General features: G+C 42.7%; 1 protein-coding gene across 2 annotated transcripts in view; it reads right to left on the bottom strand.

Annotated features, from left to right (window-relative positions):
* wdr7 (WD repeat domain 7) overlaps positions 1-21,948 on the bottom strand; it is a 113,945-nt gene that overhangs the window by 5,660 nt on the left and 86,337 nt on the right. For both annotated transcript variants that reach the window (XM_084035283.1, XM_084035284.1), the window contains 6 exons: positions 19,668-19,854; positions 12,879-12,996; positions 11,965-12,114; positions 11,611-11,693; positions 11,037-11,136; positions 1,310-1,414 (listed from right to left, as the gene is read on the bottom strand). In XM_084035283.1, coding sequence (XP_083891409.1) covers positions 1,310-1,414; positions 11,037-11,136; positions 11,611-11,693; positions 11,965-12,114; positions 12,879-12,996; positions 19,668-19,854 — 743 coding nt within the window. The remainder of the gene's footprint in view (positions 1-1,309; positions 1,415-11,036; positions 11,137-11,610; positions 11,694-11,964; positions 12,115-12,878; positions 12,997-19,667; positions 19,855-21,948) is intronic.

Here is a 21,948-nt window from a genome sequence, read left to right as displayed (position 1 = left end):
TTCTTGCTGTGACGTTTCCTTTGCGGCTGAAGTAACTTCTCAGGTCTGCAGACGTGATGGTAATGTTTGGAGAAACAGGGCAACTGAAGAAGATTCTGGAATTTCATTTTGGTCGTCTAGTGGTGAGGTCACAACATCCGCTCACCCCTCCCTTTACAAGCGCGTCAGAGTACCACAGAGGCTGTCTCTAAAGCCAGTGTTTGGTTCGTCCGTTCTGGGCTACTGTAGAAACACGGTGAAGAGGACCTGCGCCCTAAGTAGATATGAAGGGCTCATTCAGGTGATTATACACTAAAGGAAGCATCATTATGAATATTATATTACACTTCTGCCAATAAATCCCCTTAAATCCTACACACTGGCCTTTTAAAACTTTCTACGGCCTAAAAACTAAACCTTTTAAGCCGTTAAAGACTTCCCATCAGGCTGTGCTGCAGCAGCTCTTCTCAGCCTCTCTCTAAAACACTCTGTTTGAGCTCCTGCCCCCCCCCCCCCCCCCCCCTCCCTCCCAAAAAGCCCAGTCTACCTTGGTAGGTCAGCTGCTCCACTCTGTTGTAAATGGTAAAAAGAGCTACATTTCTATAGAGCTTTTCTAGACTAATCAAGGCGCTTTACACTACATTCAGTCATTTACTCATTCACACACATTCACACACCGATGGCACAGCCTTCTGGGTAATTTGGGGTTCAGTATCTTGCCCAAGGACACCTTGGAATGCGGACTGAAGAAAACAGGATTCATCCCACCAATCTTCTAATTGGAGGAAGACTCGCTCTACCTCTGAGCCACAGCCGCCCCGTTGTGATTGGTCAAACTCTAGTATGTTTGTTAGAAATGCCCCGCCCCCTAACCAGACAGATAACAGGAGTTGTTCTGCTGAGGAATAGTGATAATAGTGATAAAAATGAATTCCAGCCTCTTGTTTTTCAGCTCCTCTTCTTCTAGAAGTCCACACGAAGGACATTTACATTTTTGTCTTTTCAACGTGGCGACTCCACGCTCAGCTCCACTCTTACTAGCTTTGTTGGAGGGCGGGACAAACTAGCGACTGGGCAGATATTATGCAAATGACTCATCACTTTGAAGGAGAAAAGGCAAGGTTTGAATTGAGGCGTTTCGGTTCAGGAGCAGCGTTCCTGTGGGGTCTTTGGACGTGGACTTTAGGCTCTGATGCTCTGGCGACCTTTCACATGAACAGAGACCTAAATAACACCCTGAAGGAAAGGGGACCAGCAGGAACCTATAGTAGGTCCTCTTTAACATCACTATGTAGCTGTATTTGTGTGTGTGCATGTGTGCGTCACTCACCTGCCAGAAGGAGATGTGGCTGTCGGCGTTGGAGTACGTTGCCAGGTAACGGCCATCAGGGGCGAACGACACCGATGTGATGGGACCCTTGTGGCCGTGGATGTTCTAGAGAGACGGAGAGAAAGTGACTCATTTAACTACGCAGACTTTTTACAGGAGCTGAAAACTCGTACAAACTGGTTCCTCTCAGTTTTACAGGCTCAGCGGAACATTTGGTGAAGACATTTCTTAGTGTGTTTACAGTTCAAATCTGTCTCCAGGTCACATACAGTGAAGAAAACCCCCCAAAACAAAACAGAGAAGCTCCCTGCTCGCAGAGAGTAAGGTTCCATCAGAAGAAAATTTATAAATAATAATAAATAAATAACCAAATATGAATACAACAGCTACAACTGTAAAACTATACACATATTAATTATGAAATGGGAGCATCTAAAGTGCTTTGTATGAAAACAGAAATCGGATGCAAGCGATCTCTGTTGTGCCTAATGAAAATGTCATTAGTTCTCCTTATTAAAAGCCAAAGTGCTACACTGTGTAAACGTGCCGTTTATAAGCGAAGGAGTGCTGAGCTCAGTGTGAGTGTGTTGCTTTGTGTAATACAATAAAGGAATAATGAAGCTTGATATCGGAAACAGGAGATCGGGAGGACCGTTTCCACAACCACTCGTCAATGTGTGAAAGGCCGACGGATCGGCTTCATTCGTCGTGCTCACCACAGCCTAAAATCAGGAAGGAGACGCGACTCCCCTCGCTGACGACGCCATGATGATGTAAAACTCCTGGGCCTCTAGAGCCGCCGCAGTAAACTGGTGGTAACAACCAGTAACACCACAGATGAGGGTGTTCTATGAATATTCTCCCTGTTATCTGGACAGGAAGTGAACAGTCCCCCTACTGTACAGAGTAGTAGATGATAAATTAATCATGAGATATGAATATAAATAGTTATTTCTACTACACCCACTGTAATTTACTATATCTACCTGATCAGATTTGTACTAAGGGACAATAGGGATATTATATGAATATGAAAAAGGGTCTTTGATCCAAGTTGCACATTTAAAAATACATTTGACCACACGTCAGTCATGTTTTGCAGGCTTTTCCTCCGTCATTCAAATTTTCGGAACAGGTGTGATATTTTGCGTTCTTTTCACATCTGTCCGAGTTGTTCGATCAATCAGAGCCACCATAAATACGAAGGTCGCCATCGTTCACCTGCAAGCACAAAGCACCTGAAGGGAAAAGTAAAGAATGCAGAGATACGAATGTAGATACAGACGGAGGAAAGTGATCACGGAGTGGATTGGAATGGGTGAAGGTCACAAAACAAAGACTGCAGGGAAGATTAGACGGTCGTGGTTGAGCTCTGGGCAGCTAAACGATAGCGTCTTGCTAATGTCATTCATTCATTAGCCCCGTTTGAATCCATTACAACCACACAAGTCCTTCTTTTTGTCTTCCAACCATTTTAATCCCACGACGGATTAAATAAACACAAACACAAACTATAGATTTGTTGTGGAAAGGCGTTAACAGATGACGTTCTGTTAAACTCTGATGCATCTTTTCATTTTTGTAAATGCTGGTCTCTGCCGGCTGAACCACCAGGAATCTACAGGCCCCGGACTTTTCCATAAGCAGCCCGAAGGCTTCCTGCGTTATTCATTTTGCTGAATGCAAACTGATTTCTGTTTTCTCTTAAAGAGAGAAAGAAAGAGATTTTCCTGTCTGGAATACAGAACTTCCTGCTCTACAGGCTCATCATGTCTAGCCTTCCTGTAAGTGGTTTGTTATTGACGGCACTGTGACAGAAAGCGACTGTGTGCTGAGTGTTTGGTCCAAATCTCTACCACATTTCATTAGTGTATGAAGTATGACACTGTGTTATTGAGGTTTTATACAACCTTTTCACAGACAGTAACAAAGTGTTTTTATTAAAAAAACAACGGCGACAAGAACCCCTTGAACAACGGCATCATTGCTCATCACTGACGGTAGTTAAGGATGGAAAAACTTGACTTGTGCACACGACTCCTCTTGCTGATGAGCAGTTTGAGGTTCGAACCCAGACTTCAATAAATCCTGTTTTGTGATAAAGACGAGAATGAAAAACAAATTTCGGTCCTTGTTGAAATTTCACGAGGCATCTCAGAAAAACTAGTTTTTCTGCCGCGGCGCCCAGATTTGCCTTGACAGTAAGTGTTTGGTTTGGACGAGATAATTCCATCAGATGAGGGGCAGCTTCTGGTCCAACAGATGCTGCCATCGCGCCTCCAGAACTCAGGGGACGAAATAAAGCGACGCTGTGCCGTGGGTAACGCAATAAACTGTCCCACCAGATGCGGGGTGTGTAACGCAATAAACGCCCTCCCAGAAATCCCCGCCACGCCTCTGCCTGCAACTGGGATTACAAACTCTCACCTCCAGATGAGATTAAGATGATTCGCCTCAGGCTTCCAGGCCATGAAATAATAACCCGTCTTTGGCGATTAAACCAGAAAAAAAAATAACGCAATGAAATGAAAATCTCATCTTTTTAATTCCTTCTCTCCCTCCTCCTTTTAGGGGAAATCCTATTAGATTCCAGCAGTGTTTGCTGGGGAAGAAAAGGCCAATTATTTTAGTGTGTGGCTAGAAGTGTGTGGCGGGGTTTGTTTCTGCAGACATGCTGCCTTCCGCCTGTATTTTCTTATTTTGCTGTGTTCACAATGTTTCTGGACGTCAACCTCTTGAAACCGTAGCAACGAGGTTCCCGATCTAAGCGCACGTCTAATGCCTGGTTCAGACTACATGATATCTGTGTTTACCAATTCATTCATTTCTATTTTGCATCGACATGGTTTACAGTTGATCAGCGAGTGACTGTAAACAATGGCGTCAGATTGCTCTGTACTCTGATTGGTCAAAGTGACAGAAGTCCAAAACAAATCAAACACATTATGGTTTGATTTGTTTGTTTGATTGTTGTTAGTTTTACACCAAACGCAAAGCAAGCTTTTCACGCAGCACTATTGCATACAAAGTCAATGCAAAGACTCAAGTAGACTCACTGGACGCCGTGAATTAGGCAAATAATGAAGTATGCGTGAATCTGGTATCGCTTTCACACACTGGTGACAACACCTTCTCACTCCCGATGTGTCAAACACGGCAGCTAGTTGAGCAACTGACGTAGTACAACGTGTGAGACGGTCTGGGAGGGGGGCTTCATGGGTCAAACATACAGGACTTTCATGAAGTCAGGTGAATTATTTGCCTCTCGTTAGTCAACTGAGTCCTTAGTCAGTCAGGTTAACATCAACTTGCTCTTTTCCTAGATTTGTTGCCTGAAACCTAACTTCCTGTGAAGATGGAAGTTTTATTTTGAAAAGACATGCATATTACGAGCACATATAAACACCCCGACACCGACACTGTCACTGAGCCAGGGAGGAGGAGCCAACTTTGAATGTTGTGTTTACAGACCGCAACAAAGACTGAGACTCAATTCCAAAAATGGCAATGTGCTGCAGCTAAGCGGCTACTTAGCCTATAACAACCGTTAGCCATTTTCTCAAGGGATTCCAAGATATGTGATTACAAAGCAGATATGTATGATATAGTAGACAAAAGCAATGCATAACACTGTGGCTCTGGCTAACACATAAGTGTTTACACACCGTTGGCTACCAGAACAACAGTAAATGCTTTCAACTTTATGGGCTCATATCTTTCACTTCATATAAATGTATAAAATACAGAATAACGAATGGACTACCACATAACGAGTGTCGTATTATTCTTTATAAGATCTTTCAAATGAAATATCTTAAGATATGAGTTTGAAGTTTTAGTCTTGTAGTACATTTGTAACATTTTACAAATGCATGAATATGTAGCTGAACCATGTCATGTGATCTGCAATTAAGCACACTGACGGCCCAGACAGTCCAGGTTTCATCTAGTTTTGTTAGGTGACACGCTGCTTAAATGGCTTCAAATTGTGAAGGAAATGGAAACAGCACACGCATTAATTGTGAGGTGGCCTGTGTAAATAATTAATTAATTATTAATATTCATGTTTATACATTTAAAGTCATATTCAGGAAATAATATGATCATTGTAAAATGTAATGTGATTATTAATGCATCATTAAATGTAATGAAATTAACTTATAATGGCTTTCCTAAATGTATGAATTTATTCATTGATTGCCTGCAAAAAAGTATCCCGGTGGTTCAGTCCAGGCTCCATGCTGTGTCTCCTCTTAGGTTGAAATATGAGACCAATTTTGCAGTTGACAGTTACATGAAAACTGTTGTACAATCAGAGTGCAGCCTGCAAGAAGCAAGCCCAGTTCATTATAAGCAGGACAGGATTACATCTAATTCAAACTTAATTTACACCATTTTAGAATATGAGATAACAACAAACCTGTTTTTTTTTTAAAGGAAAAGGAGCAGATAAAAATAATATGTATGTACAGAGAGAAACAGTTTGCAAAGTAGAAATGTTTAATGTGCATCAAATATTGATGCTTTCATATATATTTTGATCAGTGAGTGTGTGTGTGTGTGTGTGTGTCACGGTGGACCGACTACCAAATCAATCAGCCTATCAGAGAGCAGTGAAGCACACTGAAACCATTTACAGCACTCTGTACTTCAATACACCTGACGCCTGGGGGACTCGACTGTGTGTGTGTGTGTGTGTGTGTGTCTGTGTGTGTGTGTGTGTCTGTGTGTGTGTGAGAGAGAGAGAGAGAGAGAGAGAGAGAGAGAGAGAGAGAGAGAGAGAGAGAGAGAGAGAGAGAGTGTGTGTGTGTGGGTGTGTGTGAGAGTGTGTGTGGGTGTGTGTATGAGTGTGAGAGAGTGTGTGTGTGTGTGTGTGTGTGTGTGTGTGTGTGTGTGTGTGTGTGTGTGTGTGTACAGGAGGGTCATCCCGTCTTATTTCCCTCCCCTTTGAGTGAGGGCTGTTAAACTCCGCCTCCTCTTACAATAGATGATGTTACCCAATTGAAGGATGTTTTGATAGAAAGACTCATCATTCACAGATTTGTATATTAGATGTTTGAGTGACGTTGGTTCCATCATATGGGATCGCCATAATAAAGGCATGTGAAAACTCACAAGGTGTACATTGCATATTCAAGTACATTCTCTCAATGTTTGTTGTCCTGTCTGCTACATTGAGCTGCATCGTGTACTACAGGCCACATGGGGCAAGGCTGGCAGTGTACACTGCAGGAGGGAGGCTGGGCCTTCCAAACAAACACGTAGTAAATCACCCGTTTAGCCATTAGACAGCCTCATACTCCTTGAAAGCTATGCCAGGAGCCCAATCACACAGGGGGATGCCAGCCATGCTAACGACTGAGCTAAGTGCTGTGCCATACTGTTCCCAAAGAGAATAAACAAAGTAACGCTGTTTCAACAAGGTTGTCAACAATGCTAACAACGGGCTACAGGTGGTGTAACAGGTGGGTGACCCACTCTGTTGGTTTCAATAATGAAAGCTAACTCGTAATTATCTGTTGTTGTGGTTGTGGCTAGTAGGGGTGCAACAATACGGTTAGCCCACGGTGCAATACGTACCTCGGTTCTTGGGTTACGGTTTCGGCACACATTTTGTGCGCAAGGAGAAAAAAATTGCCATTTATATATTCAAAAATTATTTCTTTGATTTGCTTTATTTTTTTCTAACATTCAGACACATTCAAGTGTATTGTATAATAAAATAAATAAATATGTAAAAAAAAAAAACACGTTCTCACTCCAATGCATCAAATAACGCAGCTTTTTCAGAGCTCCAAATCTTCAAGCTACGATACTCTACGTTGCCCTCTAGAGGCACTTTTGGACATGACTTGGACATGTCATTGACGGCAGGTCATTGTATGCTCGTTACATGCATAGTGTCTTTTCAAAATAAATGTACGTATCAACACAATTCGAGACTGAAATGACAAAAAGTCAATAATGACATAGTTTTACACGGTCAACAGCGTTCTCCAGGATGAATGTATTGACGTCCATCTCACTAAATGAACGTCGGTGTCTGATGCCAAGAGTACTGACCAAGCTGCATTCATTGATGCCTTGGAAGTGAGAACAGGTTGGGTAACCAAGTATGCTGGCCCCAAATGGCAATGCTAACAATGCTAATAAATGGGTGTAGATAGCTTAAGGAGTATGTTGGCTTCAGTTGAAAATACTAATGCAAATACACAGTGTCAATACAGAGGAAGCTGGATGTGGGTCAGGGCAAACAAACAAACAAACAAACAAACAAACAAACAGGAAGTGGAATTTAAACTTGTTACCAAGCTAACTGAGTTTGTTGAGTTAAGTAGGAATCTAACTAGAAGCCAAGGAAAAACCAGAACCGCTCATCCAATCTATCTCTCGTGTTACAAACAAACTCTTCTTCCCTTCCCTTCTAAATGAGCTTTTCCCTGCAAGCACCTATTGGAGACAAGTAATTGACCCACTCTTAATGGCCAATGGCACTGCACTAGTGCTTACAATGCAAAGAGTTTGAAGGAATATTTAGTTTTGATATATTTCAGATTTTTCTTATTTTATTATTAAGACCCAACAAAGATCAGCAACATATTAGATTAGAGGTTCTGATTGTAGTAAGTCTGCTAATGTCCGAGCCCCTCCTGGTGACGGACCAGATACTAACGATGTTGAAGTCTGCGATGAGGCGTCCCGGTGAAGCTGCACGTGTAGCCACAACAGCTAACATGCACTCCCTCAAAGACGTAACTACACGTCAGGGCTACACCACTGACACACTGAGATTTTGTGTTTTCTCCAAGTTTTCTGCTCTCTCACGGCGGGCCACACTGCCCGGCTTCAGATGGGATGTTCAGTGTTAACCGTGAGGCAGAGAGTGTTAAACGTGAGGCAGAGCTACACCTTCAGTTACAGAGCGGCAACTCAGGGTCACAGAGAGAAACAGATGCAGACGGAGAGAAAGATCAGTCAGATTGTTTCTTTGTGTTCAATTAGTAGACTCAGTAGAGTCTGTTAAAGAAGCAGAGCAAGCAGCTGGAGACACACTCACACACACTCACATACACACACACACTCACACACACACAGAGTAATGCAGCTGACAAAAGGCTGTTCACGGAGCCTGATCAAAGCTGTGGCAGATGGTCATGCAGGGACAAGGTAGCTACAGTTGGACACACACACACACACACACACACACACACACACACACACACACACACACACACACACACACACACACACACACACACACAGATTATAAACAAAAACTCTCATCTCCTTCCTCTTCTCGTCCCTTGCTTCACCTCCTCTCTTCCTTCGTTTAACCCATTCATTAATCGGTCTTCGGCTCATCGTGCAGACTTTGCACTAATTGTTTATATCAGGAGCAGAATGTTTGACACTGATTTTCAGCCAATTTTATTTTGCTGTTAATCCAAAAGCGTCTGAAGCAGTTTGACATGTTTCTGCATATATTTTACAACTTTATCTCTATATTGGAAAAGTGGTTTCCTTTGGAATTATTTTCAACCGCCGTGAGGCCGAGTGCTGAATGAATATGTTTCATATTGGTTTGTTAGGTTTATGTAAAACGACTTGGCTAGAGCTAGAAAAAACATCAAAATGGCAATCCATGCAGATAGGCTGGTGATGTCACCACTATGTTTTAATATATATATTATATAATATTGTGAATCACGATTACAAAAAACAATCACAACAATAGAAGTTGAATTTCCATTATAGTCATAATTGTAAATATCACCACGAGTGACTTGAAAAAGCTGTGTAGCTCACTATCATGGAAGAAAAGTGAAAAATAGAGCTGGATTTAAACATACAGGATACACAAATAAATGTATTTATATTGTATTTATGCAGGGAGACCCTAAGCTTTATAATCATCTCAATTATGATTATTTCACTGTTTAGCACTTAAGCGGATGTTCACTAAAAAAAGATCTGCATCTTATTTGTGACACAATCAAATATTTTTTTCTTAACAAAATGAAAAGTGATACCAGTATGTTTGAGTGTCATTTTAAAGCATATCTTGATGATTATTGGGATGATATTGTGAATCCCAATTATTTTGGCGGGATAATCATGACACAACATTTTCATATCGCTGTAACCCATCCCTATTAATGAAGGTGATAGGTGTTTCATACTGAGAAAGGAAATAAATCCACACACACACAATCAAACTAAATGTGGGGTGAACGGGGGCCAGTGCTGTTATCAGATATAAATGACCCCCTCCACCAGACTAGACTGCTCAGGTTACTGCAAATCAATACGCAGCAAATTACCAACACACTCACACAGAAATACACACAAACACATACACTACACAATCTCTCATACAATCTAACATGAACGTGCAAAAAGAACTAAAAAACTTGATTAAGAGAGTCACTGCTTCATTATTAATCAATTACTGAGAGAAAAAAAATCAGGAGAGACAACGAAACTCCACTCCTGTTTCCCTCGTTCTGTTCTCCTCATTTCCCTTAATTTACACCCATTGTTACTGCCCTCATGTCTGCCACCGCTCTCCTGCCGTTACACGTTACAGGTCCTGGTCATGGATGGACAGAAGAACTCAAAGGTAGGTCAGGAAAAATTATAATTAATGAAAATATTAAAAAAAAAACGCTGGATAAAATGATGGGGAATGGACAAATTCATGATGGATGGATGGATGGATGGTTAAATGGATGGATGGTTGGATGGATGGATGGATGGATGGATGGATGGATGGATGGTAAAATGGATGGATGGATGGTTAAATGAATGGATGGATGGATGGATGGATAGATGGATGGTAAAATGGATGGATGGATGGATGAGTGGATGGTTAAATGGATGGATGGTTGGATGGATGGATGGATGGATGGATGGATGGATGGATGGTAAAATGGATGGATGGTTAAATGGATGGATGGATGGTAAAATGGATGGATGGATGAGTGGATGTTTAAATGAATGGATGGCTGAATAGATGGTTAAATGGATGGATGGATGGTAAAATGGATGGTTAAATGGATGGATGGATGGATGGATGGATGGATGGATGGATGGATGGATGGATGGATGGATGGTTAAATGGATGGGTGGGTGGATGGATGGATGGATGGATGGCTGAATGGATGGTTAAATGGATGGATGGATGGATTGCAAAATGGATGGATGGATGGATGGATGGCTGAATGGATGGTTAAATGGATGGATGGATGGATTGCAAAATGGATGGATGGATGGATGGTTAAATGGATGGATGGATGGTAAAATGGATGGATTGATTAATGGATGGATGGATGGCTGAATGGATGGATTGATTAATGGATGGGTGGGTGGATTGATGGATGGATGGATGGATGGATGGGTGGATGGATGGTTAAATGGATGGATGGATGGATGGTAAAATGGATGGATTGATTAATCGATGGATGGATGAATGGATGGCTGAATGGATGGTAAAATGGATGGATGGATTAATGGATGGATGGATTGATGGATGGATGGGTGGGTGGATTGATTAATGGATGGATGGATGGATGGATGGGTGGGTGGATTGATGGACAGATGGACAGACAGACTGAAGGACAAATGAAACTGCCAGCAGGTGAAAGCTTGACTTGGGAGTGAATGAGACACTAATGAGCTGCTTAGAAACAGCAGAGCTGCTGAGATGAGCTGCTGTAGAGGAACGTACCTGGCATTTCCCAGTACGAACATCATAGAGGGCCACTGATCCCTGGCGAGCTCCCACAGCGATGCGGTGACTACGGTCACAGTAACCCACCATGTAGAACCTGAAAACGTGGTCAACAAACATAATGTTAATACACCAACCACCAAAACAAGTAAAGACAAGGAGAAGGGGATGTCAGTGTTGATGGCCTAAGGTGCTGCATTCCAATTCCTACTGGTGGAACACTTAAAGCAGCGAAACAAGGTGGGCCACGTCTGCCCCTCCCCCTTTTGTCATTTCTCACATGAACATTATGAAAGATATGCCCATGTCTTAACAATTACAGCATCTTGCTCTTTTCTTTGAGGGCCAACATTTCACACCACCGAGTCCAGTTTCTATGAACAGGTCTGAACACCTGTCCCGACTTCTCTGTCATTCAAACAATTCATGTTTAAATGTGTTTAAATACCTTTGACACCCAGGGGTCAACTTCCCATTACGCCTCCCCATACAACCCCCACTGACCTGACCTTATAAGGAAACATGTGGCCCTTGGAGACACACACACACACACACACACACACACACTTACTTGCAAATAGCAGGGAAACACTCCTGCAGTCCTTTCTTCTTCACCAGAGAGCCTTCAATACAGTACATGATGATATCCATCACCTGAGGAAGAGGAGGAGGAGAGACATGTGGGAGAAGAGAGGAGAGGAGAGGAGAGGAGAGGAGGTGACATGTGGGAGAAGAGAGGAGAGGAGAGGAGGTGACATGTGGGAGAAGAGAGGAGAGGAATAGTAAGAGGTGGTATTTGTGTTGTAGCTTTAGAAAATGAATTCAACATTCAGCAGATATTTTGGTCATCGATCTCTAAAACATACAAATGGGTCGTCTTTACTGTTTTGTGAAGAGTCTTCATGTGACATTTAACAATGTTTACCTCGACCAGCAGATCCACGACGTCTCCAGGCATCTTCTCGATCAGGATGTCGATCACTCGCAGTATCTCCGTCTTGGCTCTGGCCAGAGTGGTGGTGTGAACGTTCTGCTGTGACTGAGAGTTCGCCTGGGCCGCGTTGAACCGATGAACCTGGAAAACAAAAGGACATAAGGGTGCATGTCCTTACTGGAGGAGGACACATGGCGATTAGAGAAACATGCTGCATTAAACTAGTGCTGTTTGAAACCGTTCAATACTGCCATCAATACAATACCTAGCATGTTAGGTAGAAAAAATACATACATTTACAAGGAAAACTCCAAGATTATTAAAGTCAGAAATTAAGCAGCTGTTTAATTTGTGAGGCGAAAGTACTTAACACATATTTTTCTTTCACATTCTTTCTTCATTTCTTTATCTTTATACATAATGATGATGGCGGTATGCGTCATATTTTATCCTCGTGTTAAACCTGTTGTATGTTTTATTTTGCCAGTGGGATATCAGATAAATCCTAAAGATTGCCATTTCTGAGGCAAAGCTCCTGAAAGACACACTTACATGTTTTCTTTCATGCTCTATAATAATATTCTTTTTCAATCCTTGCACTACTTTTGTGCCATGAGATTGATCCAACCTTGCAAAGTGAAGACATGTGGTTCCACAAATTTCATAAATGTAATCCTTTTCCCCCCTTGAAATTGTATGACTTAAAAAAATATTGAAATTTAAAGCATTTGTTTGTTTCTTGTAAATATATGTTTTCCTCATATATAAGCCCCCACCATAGTCGGCGCAGAAACACTGGGCAAATCAAAACAAACAACTTTGCAGTTAAAACTCATGAGTGTGTGGTGGCTGATGACTTGTCGAAGCTGCTGTGTGGATGTTTGTGACCAAGACTTCAGGCTCACCTCTCTTGCAATGGTGGTGATGAAGGCCGGTGGGCGAGCCGTGGCGATGAGGGAGAGGGCGTGGCGAGCTGAGCGAGCAGAATCGGCCGGCGGGTTGAGGGGCAAACCCATGGTAATACTGGGGACAGACAGACAGAGGTTTCATTACCATACCGAAATATATTTCACTTCATCCAAAATACAGACAGAGACATTATTTACATGTTGGAGCTTATGAGACAAACACAGAAAGAGAGGGCGACAGAGGTGCAGGTTTTAGAAGATGGCCGACACAATGGCACCTAGATAGAAACAGAACTATCTGAATGCTAATTTTTCATTTCTATAAACATTTAAAAATACACTGCTGTTACAAGTGTTAAAGGCATCTTAGTAGCTCATTGTATTGGTAGCCAGGTAGCAACGGTAGCAAGGCCACAAGAAGTGGCCTGTCAATCACAAGGTAGCCCCGCCCTAAAGCATCCCCTGCTTTCTAGTCTATTTGACTCTAAATGGACCATAATGTACTAAATGAACATCATGCTGGATTGAAGAAGACTTGAAACTAGAGATTGAGACATAAACTCATGTTTACAATTTTTACTGAGATAATACATCAAGAGAGAAGTAGGACCATTTTCTTATAGACGTCCAGGCGATCTGTCTTCTTTTTGCAAACAGAGGAGTCGCCCCCTGATGACCAGTAGAGAGAATGCAAGTTGAAGGGAGGTCAGCTTTGGCTTCTCTTTTCAGAACCAGAGGTTGCCAACTGGTTAGGAGTCAGTCAGGCTGAATTCCACACCTCTAAGTCGTATTAGTTGCAGATTAAACCACATGTGATGCTCTCGTGAGTATTTGTACATCCTTGTACACACTTCCTTATGTGTGTATGCAGGAACATGTCACCAGTGCAACACACACACACACACACACACACACACACACACACACACACACACACACACACACACACACACACACACACACACACACACACACAGTATTCATTATAACAACCCTTAGTAGATATATTCACTCTTGGCGTTGGTCTTTTCATGGGATTTGTTGACAAGAAGAAAAGCAAAGAGAATACCACGAGCTTATCCTTTAAAGAGAGATTTTATAATGATGTAAAGAGGGAGAGACACATTTAAATAGACAATTTTATAGAGAGAGAAAGAAAATGAGATTAAACTGAGAGAAGGGAGCAGCAGAGAGATCGAGCCTTACTAATATATGGAGTGAAGAGATTAGCGGGCAGCTTATAATGTCAAGGCCGAGTCAATGGGAGCCATTCACCAGACGACGGCATAATGGACTCCCACAATGCAACAGGAATTAGACACACACACCCTAACAGCTGGCCACACACCCCTCTGTGTGTGTGTGTGTGTGTGTGTGTGTGTGTGTGCAAGGCCACCTTGTTAAGAAATGACTCTGGGGAGGAAAGGAGGGAGGGAGTGGGGAGGGAGGGAGTGATGGGTGGACGGGCGGCCGAGCTGCACGATTCATCTCCTCTGATTACAGATCACAGCTACAGCACCTGTAATTAATACTGGTAATATATTGGCAATATATCAGCAATATTGAAATGTTTAATTTCATTTCGAGGGTTGGCTGTAATTGGAAACAGTCACGATGTTGATATAAGGCGGCAGGAGGGCTGGGAGCTAATTGTGCTGAGAAGCACTGAGGTTAATAACCAACGCTTAGAACATGTAATGAAATAATCTGGATTATTATGACAGCCGAAGGAGAACACACACACTCACACACACACACACACACACACACACACACACACACACACACACACACACACACACACACACACACACACACACACACACACACACACACACACACACACACACACACACACACACACGCAAGGAAATGTGTCAGTTCAATTAAAAGTCTAGTAGCGAGGTCACAGTCAGAGGTGCTGCTGTACCTGATGACATTATATGGAGAGGTGTTTGTTTGGTGCTGACCAGTAACCGAGAGTAGAACTGAAACTAAATCAAAACCAGGAATTTTCCCAGAAAATTAAAACTTAAACTAAATAAACTAAGACTAAATAAAGTGAGCTGGATTATTAGATCACATTGAAATGCTTAAACTACTGAATGTATTTACTGTATGTGGAGCTGATAAGACACACACACACACACACACACACACACACACACACACACACACACACACACACACACTCACAAGGTTGAGTGTGTGTGAACCTGGCAACATGACTGCATTCACAGCCAGTATCACGCTGACATTATCCAGTCAATACTGAGTCACACACATACACATGGTGAGGATTGGAGGTATTGATTTTTGTGTGTGAGGGAGGAGTGAATCACATGACCACGTGATGAGAGTCACTGCTGCAAGAAGCCGAGACGGCGTAGGCGACCGACTGTTTACTGACCGACCTGCTGAATGCTTTGCTCACCGGGTTGCAGACGGGAAGGTTTACCAGCAGAATGAAACGTCTCACTGGCTTTTGTGCTCATTTACACACCTTTCAGGCGACATATGTACATTTGATGTGGGTCTAACCGTCACCCTGCTGGGAGACTCCAGGGTGCAGCGTAGCTCCACTTCACTGATAAACCCCATGATTATACTGAATTACATCCAATGAACAACAGAAGTTTACTTGAGCCCTTCTCCTGTCCATATGCACACTCCCTTTCCATTTCCAGCTCTTTCTTTCTCTTCTCCATTCCTTATTTCTACCTGCTTTTAAGTTTTAAAGTCCTAATAATTCAAGATCTATTATTGACAGACGCACCACTTGCCAAAGCCAGGCAGGGTCCGACCTTCCTCCATCCCTGGTCATGATGGAGGCTCAAATGATGTGTTCACCCATTTAGACGGACTCCTGAAGGTCAACTTAATAGCTTAGTGTGAAAGTCAGCTTCGTAGCTAATTATATCAATAGCGTAGTAGCAATGCCATGATGGCAACATGTCAATCAGCAGGTAGCCCCGCCCTAAAGCATCCCCTGCTTTCTGGTCTGTTGGACTCTAAATGGACCATGATGTACTAAATGAACATCATGCTGGATTAAAGAAGACTTGAAACTAGAGATTGAGACCATAAACTCGCCCCCTGATGGCCAGCAGAGAGAATGCAAGTTTAAGGCACTTCGGCATGGGCTTCACTTGACAGAACCGGAGGTTGCTGCCTGACATGGTTTTGGTCCACATCACTGTGTCGGCATAATTGGGATTTCATCGACTAAAGCTCAGACTACAGGAGTTTTGGGCAGATTGATCCCTGATCCATCCCCAGGAGGAGAAACCCGGTCTGGGACCTTGGTCGGTACAAAGGTTTCAGATCCTTGTTTTTCCGTGTGGAAACCTCCTGGTGTGTTCATGAGTCGCCATCCATAGTGACAATAATATGTAGTTATCTCTGCAAGACACAGAGATGACCAAAACATTGGTTTACCTCTGCATGACAAATGCATTTTTTCAAATCCCAATGTAAAGAGATGTATTTATCCCTGCACGTCTGGATTCAGGTCAGCAGGAGGCCTTTGAATCCCAGTCCGCTGTAGGACATCTGATGAGGTAACACTCTTTATCGACCCATTTACTGATGGAATTTATAAGTTTGACGTTTTCTACAGTTTCCTTTTGTACATGCGCTATCTAGTTTATAATTATTTTTGTATTTTCTTCTGAATGCTGCATGTGTTTATCTTGTAGTTACTAATCATTAATCTTTTTTTAATGCTCTAAAAATACAAGAATGGCCTCAACAACTTGTAACTAAAACTATATGTATTATCTTTGCTTTGTGCATAAGAGACCATAATTAAGTGATTGGTTTATTGCCGGTAAGGAAGGAGACGTTTCATGTTCTGTGTTCATGCTTTGACATAAATGTGATGGTATTCAACTCAGCGTGCTGTTGGAAGTGTTTCAGAAGCTTCAAGTAGTGATGTTATGAGAACACAGGGGTTTCTATCTTGTGTCTTATGTGTGAATCTTCAGCACAAGGAGCTTTTTCAAATCTCTGCCTATTGAAAAGGGATTATCTCTCTCTCTCTCTCTCTCTCTCTCTCTCTCTCTCACACACACACACACACACACACACGCACGCACACAACCACACACACACACACACGGACAAAGGGCATCACATCAACTCAGCTGCATGTAAATACAGCCTCTGTGTGTGTGTGTGTGTGTGTGTGTGTGTGTCTCATTAATCAGCCATCATGCTATTTCCTTCAGCAACACCAGGAGGCAACAACACACACCCACAGACATCACATTAATAATTACACACGGTCAGAAAGGATATGTATTTGTTTACGACAGGTATTAGCAGATGTTACTTCAGTACTACCACCAGTACTACCACCAGTACCACCAACAGTACTACCAACAGTACTAGTAATGCCACATTTGAAAGTAACATTTCCCCCCAAAAAAGGACAAGATGATGGCAACATTGTGTTCAGAAAGCTCTCTCTCTCTCTCTCTCTCTTTCTATATATATATGATGTTTTTCAACAAATATTCAAAATATGATAATGACATCTGATTTTCCCCAGTTAGCTCAAATCTGGTCATGTGATAAACATTGAATTGATTTCAAGATTCAAGATTATCCGGGATCATAACGTGTTGAGTTCAGGTGACTTTCTTGATACAATGTTCAACTGCCAAGGACTTGTAATATATTTTTTTAAATATGTATTATTTAATGAAGAAGCCTTGGTTAGACCAGAGAGCCATCATCACATTTTGGGAGTTACACTCATATGTTTGCTCCTTGGTCTCACACTGACGCTCATTTAGAGGGTGAGCGCAGGAACGTTGAGATCATTAATCAATCAGACATCAGTCATAAATATACAAAAAAGGTCACTCCAATCAGTTTGTTCCCATTATCATTGAACAATTTCATTCAACCTATTTAAAAAATAAACATAGATTTTAAATTTTTTTACCTCTATCACTACTATCTAGTAACAGTAGTATTTCATATATGGTGGAACCAAACAATGTTTGTCAAAGGCCAAAAAAATCTGATTTTCAACAGACTCTTCTTTATGTTTCCTTTTTGTCTGACTGGTTGATGTCTGTTCTCTTCACTCTTTATTCTACTAAAATTAGATTGCAATGTTTTTACACACACACACAAACACAAACACACACACACAGTGGCAGCAGACATATCTATACTCATTTAACCAGACTGACCCGGCTCAGGTTTCAGGCTTAATAGGATCAACTCATGTTGGCCAGTTAGATCTGAGCAGGGAGGACGACACACACACACACACACACACACACACACACACACACACACACACACACACACACACACACACACACACACACACACACACACACACACACACACACACACACACACACACACACACACCTTCATACCAAACATGAGAAGATGCCACTGAATTACCTTCCTCTGTGACCTCTGACCTTCACTGATACAAAATGCTGCATTAACCTAACCACGACATCACTATGAGTGTGTGAAGGCAGCCAGAACCTTTGACCTGCTGACTCCGGTGTTGATGGAGGAGGAAAAACGGACTCTGTCGACATATAGGGTCTAAAGCCCCGATCACACTGGGACGCGTCGTCAGAGACACGTCATCAGTAAAGCGGTTGTTTTAATGTGGCCTAAAGCCTGCTTTCATGAGCAGAAACCAATCGAAGATCACAGGATACGTTTGTCGCCAGATAATTAAGAGATACATAATCTGAAAAAACTTTTGCTGTGGTGATACGTATCGTGTCGACACTGGTCTGGGCCTTGGTCCAGCACCAGCAGCATCCTGAATTCTGTCAGCATACTAACTCAACGTGTATCTCAGTTGAGGAAAGGTGAACTGATCATTCAAATCTAAAGGGTTCGGCCTCTGAGGAGCAGGAAAGCGCTGCATTAGTTTTTGATTGGACATTTTCATAGTGGGGTCGAAAATAAGGAAAAAAAACGAACACACATGAACACAGACGGAGGACTCGCATGTCAGAGCAACGCAGACATTGTTACATCATCATAATGTCCTGCAATCAGATTACAGCCTGGCTGCCATAAGTCAGCGTATCGGCTCTACGATGCCTGAGTGTTTCTGTGTGTGTTTGTGTTCGTATCTATGAGCAGGCTGATGTCTGGACTCTGGAATCCGAGAGGGAAGACTGAGCGGCCAGACACAAACAATGAATAAACACATCCGTTCCTGAACACAAGGACCAGGACTGTTGAGGAACTGTGGATTTATCATTCTGTACCGCTTCAATCGGTTGACTTTTATGTGCAAGCATCCAAAGCTGTTTTTAAAGGGACACCTCAAAATATCCAAAATATATATTTTCCTCTTTCCTGTAGTGCTATTCCCGATTGTTTCGGTGTCTATTGTTGGAGATATCGGCCGTAGAGACGTCTACCTTCTCTACCAGAAAATAGGACGTGGTACTTGACAAACATATTTAATTAAGAAGCCTTGTTTACGATATTACATATTGCAGGGATCAGTGCAAGACCTCCTCTGCCGAAAAACTCTACAGCTATGTGACCCTATCATGATCCGGTTACTCAACATAATCCAGACCTTCTTGTGAGCCGTTTCATGTTGGAACTATTTTCTTCCAACCATTCGCTGATTTCTTCCTGTTTTCTTTACATGTTGAGCTCCGGTGTTGATTTACATAATTCAGAACTCAGAAATAGATCATGTTTTGTGGTACATCTGTAACAGCAACATTTGAGCTTGTGTGTGTGTGTGTGTGTGTGTGTGTGCGACCGTGGACTCACTTGGCCAGCTGCTTCTCGGCATCGGCGCACAGCTCCAGCAGCCCCATGAGCACCGCTGACACGTCCATATACGGCTCCCACACAGTGAAGCCTCGGCCAATCAGATCGATGGCGGTGCGGCGGATGGTGCTGTGGGGAGGCAGCTTGGGACTGGGGGGCTGCAGCAGCAGGAAGGTCAGCGCCTTACCTGCAAACGGTAGAAGCAGTAGGATCAGATTAAATGGAATAGTAGGGGGGACTTGGTGTTACTCTGTGGGCGTCGAACCTCCAACATGCTGCAGCACTTTATTTGATTTAATCAGCTCTTAGTTCAAACTTTCTCTCTTTGTCTTTGTTGTATCAGGACAAAAACACAATGCAGACCTGATGGAGGTGTTAATTCAAAACATGACGCTTCTCATTTCACAGAGGTTGTGGTTATAGGTTTCTTTTCCATGTGTCATCCAATCATCAACACATTTACTGTCAAATCTTTTCACTCCGAGATCAGACTTCCCCACATGGGGATCCGATCAGCCAGACCACATGCTGCGGTGGCCTGGCTCACCTTGACTTCAGATCTCAGTGAGGTGTGATCAAACGTAGGTCTCCATTAGGGTTGCACGGTATACCGGTACTAATTTGGTACCGGGGTACTGAGGCATTTAAAACGGTACCATATTGCATTTAGACGGGACCGGTACTTGCAGCGCCGCCGGCAGCGCCGCCGGCAGCGCCCGCAACAGTGCGGCGAACTCGCCACGTGACATCACCGCGTTGTAACTACAGCTGAGAGGACGAGGAGCGAGCCGCAGTTTGGGGAGATAAAAAGAAAAAGCAAGCAAGCCGGAGGAAACGGCTAGCAAGTTAGCGAGCAGCGTGGACTGGAGCAACAAACGGAGCAGGAGGAAAGCTTGGAGAGAGCGAGAGAGAGAGAGCGCGCGAGAGAGAGCGCGCGAGAGAGAGCGCGCGAGAGCGAGCGAAGCACGGAGAGGAGAATGGCTGCTGCGACCGTCACCACGGCGCAACTTGCGGACAAACCAGCGCCGCGAAGTGCGATATGGCCGTACTTTAGCTTAAAACAAATGCGCAAGGCGAGGCAGTTAACGCCGATGCACCACTGTGTAAACGATGTTTAAAACATGCATGGCTAACGGCGGAAACACCTCCGACTTAGCCAAACACTTAAAGGACCAGCACCCAGACCTGCACACTGAACTCAGGGAACGGCAGGTCATTTACTCAGGAAGAAAAGCCACATTCAGTGCTAAAAGCAAGCGCCACCGCCCTTCACTCTTAACAAAAGTAGCTCTGGAAGAAAAAAAAAAAGAGCTGGTTTATTTATATTATTATATTTTATATTATATTATTGTATTTATATTTTAACATTTTTAAAATTGTGTGCATTAGAAAAGCTTGTCTTTGTGGTATTTTATTTTATTTGCTGATTAATATGTTATTGTTCTAAGATTTTCTATTAAAATAAAGTCAGTAATGACATTTTTTGCGTTCACTTTTTATTTGAAAAAGTATCGAAAAGTACCGAAAAGTACCGAAACACATGTTGGTACCGGTACCGGTACCAAAATGTTGGTATCGTGATAACACTAGTCTCCATCATCTTCCACATACAGAGTTCCTCTGCTGAGGAGAGCAAAGGGAACAGAGGAGGAAAACCGGGTCTGGAGCCCAGCTGAGACCTGAAGTCTGACTCCTGTAAAGTCAATGCTGATGGAAATGAAACATTTACAGATTGTTTTTCTAGTTTTGACAAATAAGAATTTGTAGGAAAATGTGTTCATCACCATCACCATGGTCTGTTGGACTCTAAATGGACCATAATTGACTAAATGAATGTCATGCTGTATTTAGGAAGACTTGAAACTAGAGATTGAGATGTTTACTGAGATCAGAAATTAAGTGAGATGTAGGATCACTTCCTCCAACCAGAGGAGTCGCCCCCTGATGGCCTAGAGGTGCAAACTGCTTCATCACTGAATTAGCGGAGCTTTTACTCAAAGCAAGTATGCTAATACTAATGCTAATAGGTAGGAATTGTAAGCAGCAAAAATCACTCATAGGAGATTAATTACGCTTATCCACTGTTTCACTTATATCCAATCAAGCAGGTCACATTGAAGGGTGGACACACACACACACACACACACACACACACACACACACACACACACACACACACACACACACACACACACACACACACACACACACACACACACACACACACACAGAGTTCTGATCTGGTGCATCTGATCACAAAAGTCGCATTGAAAAGAGACGC

This window comes from Eutrigla gurnardus (genome assembly GCF_963514095.1).
Source record: "Eutrigla gurnardus genome assembly, chromosome: 19".
NCBI lineage: Eukaryota > Metazoa > Chordata > Actinopteri > Perciformes > Triglidae > Eutrigla > Eutrigla gurnardus.
Note: the sequence above shows the minus strand (reverse complement) of the source record. Positions and strands in the feature narration are given on the sequence as shown.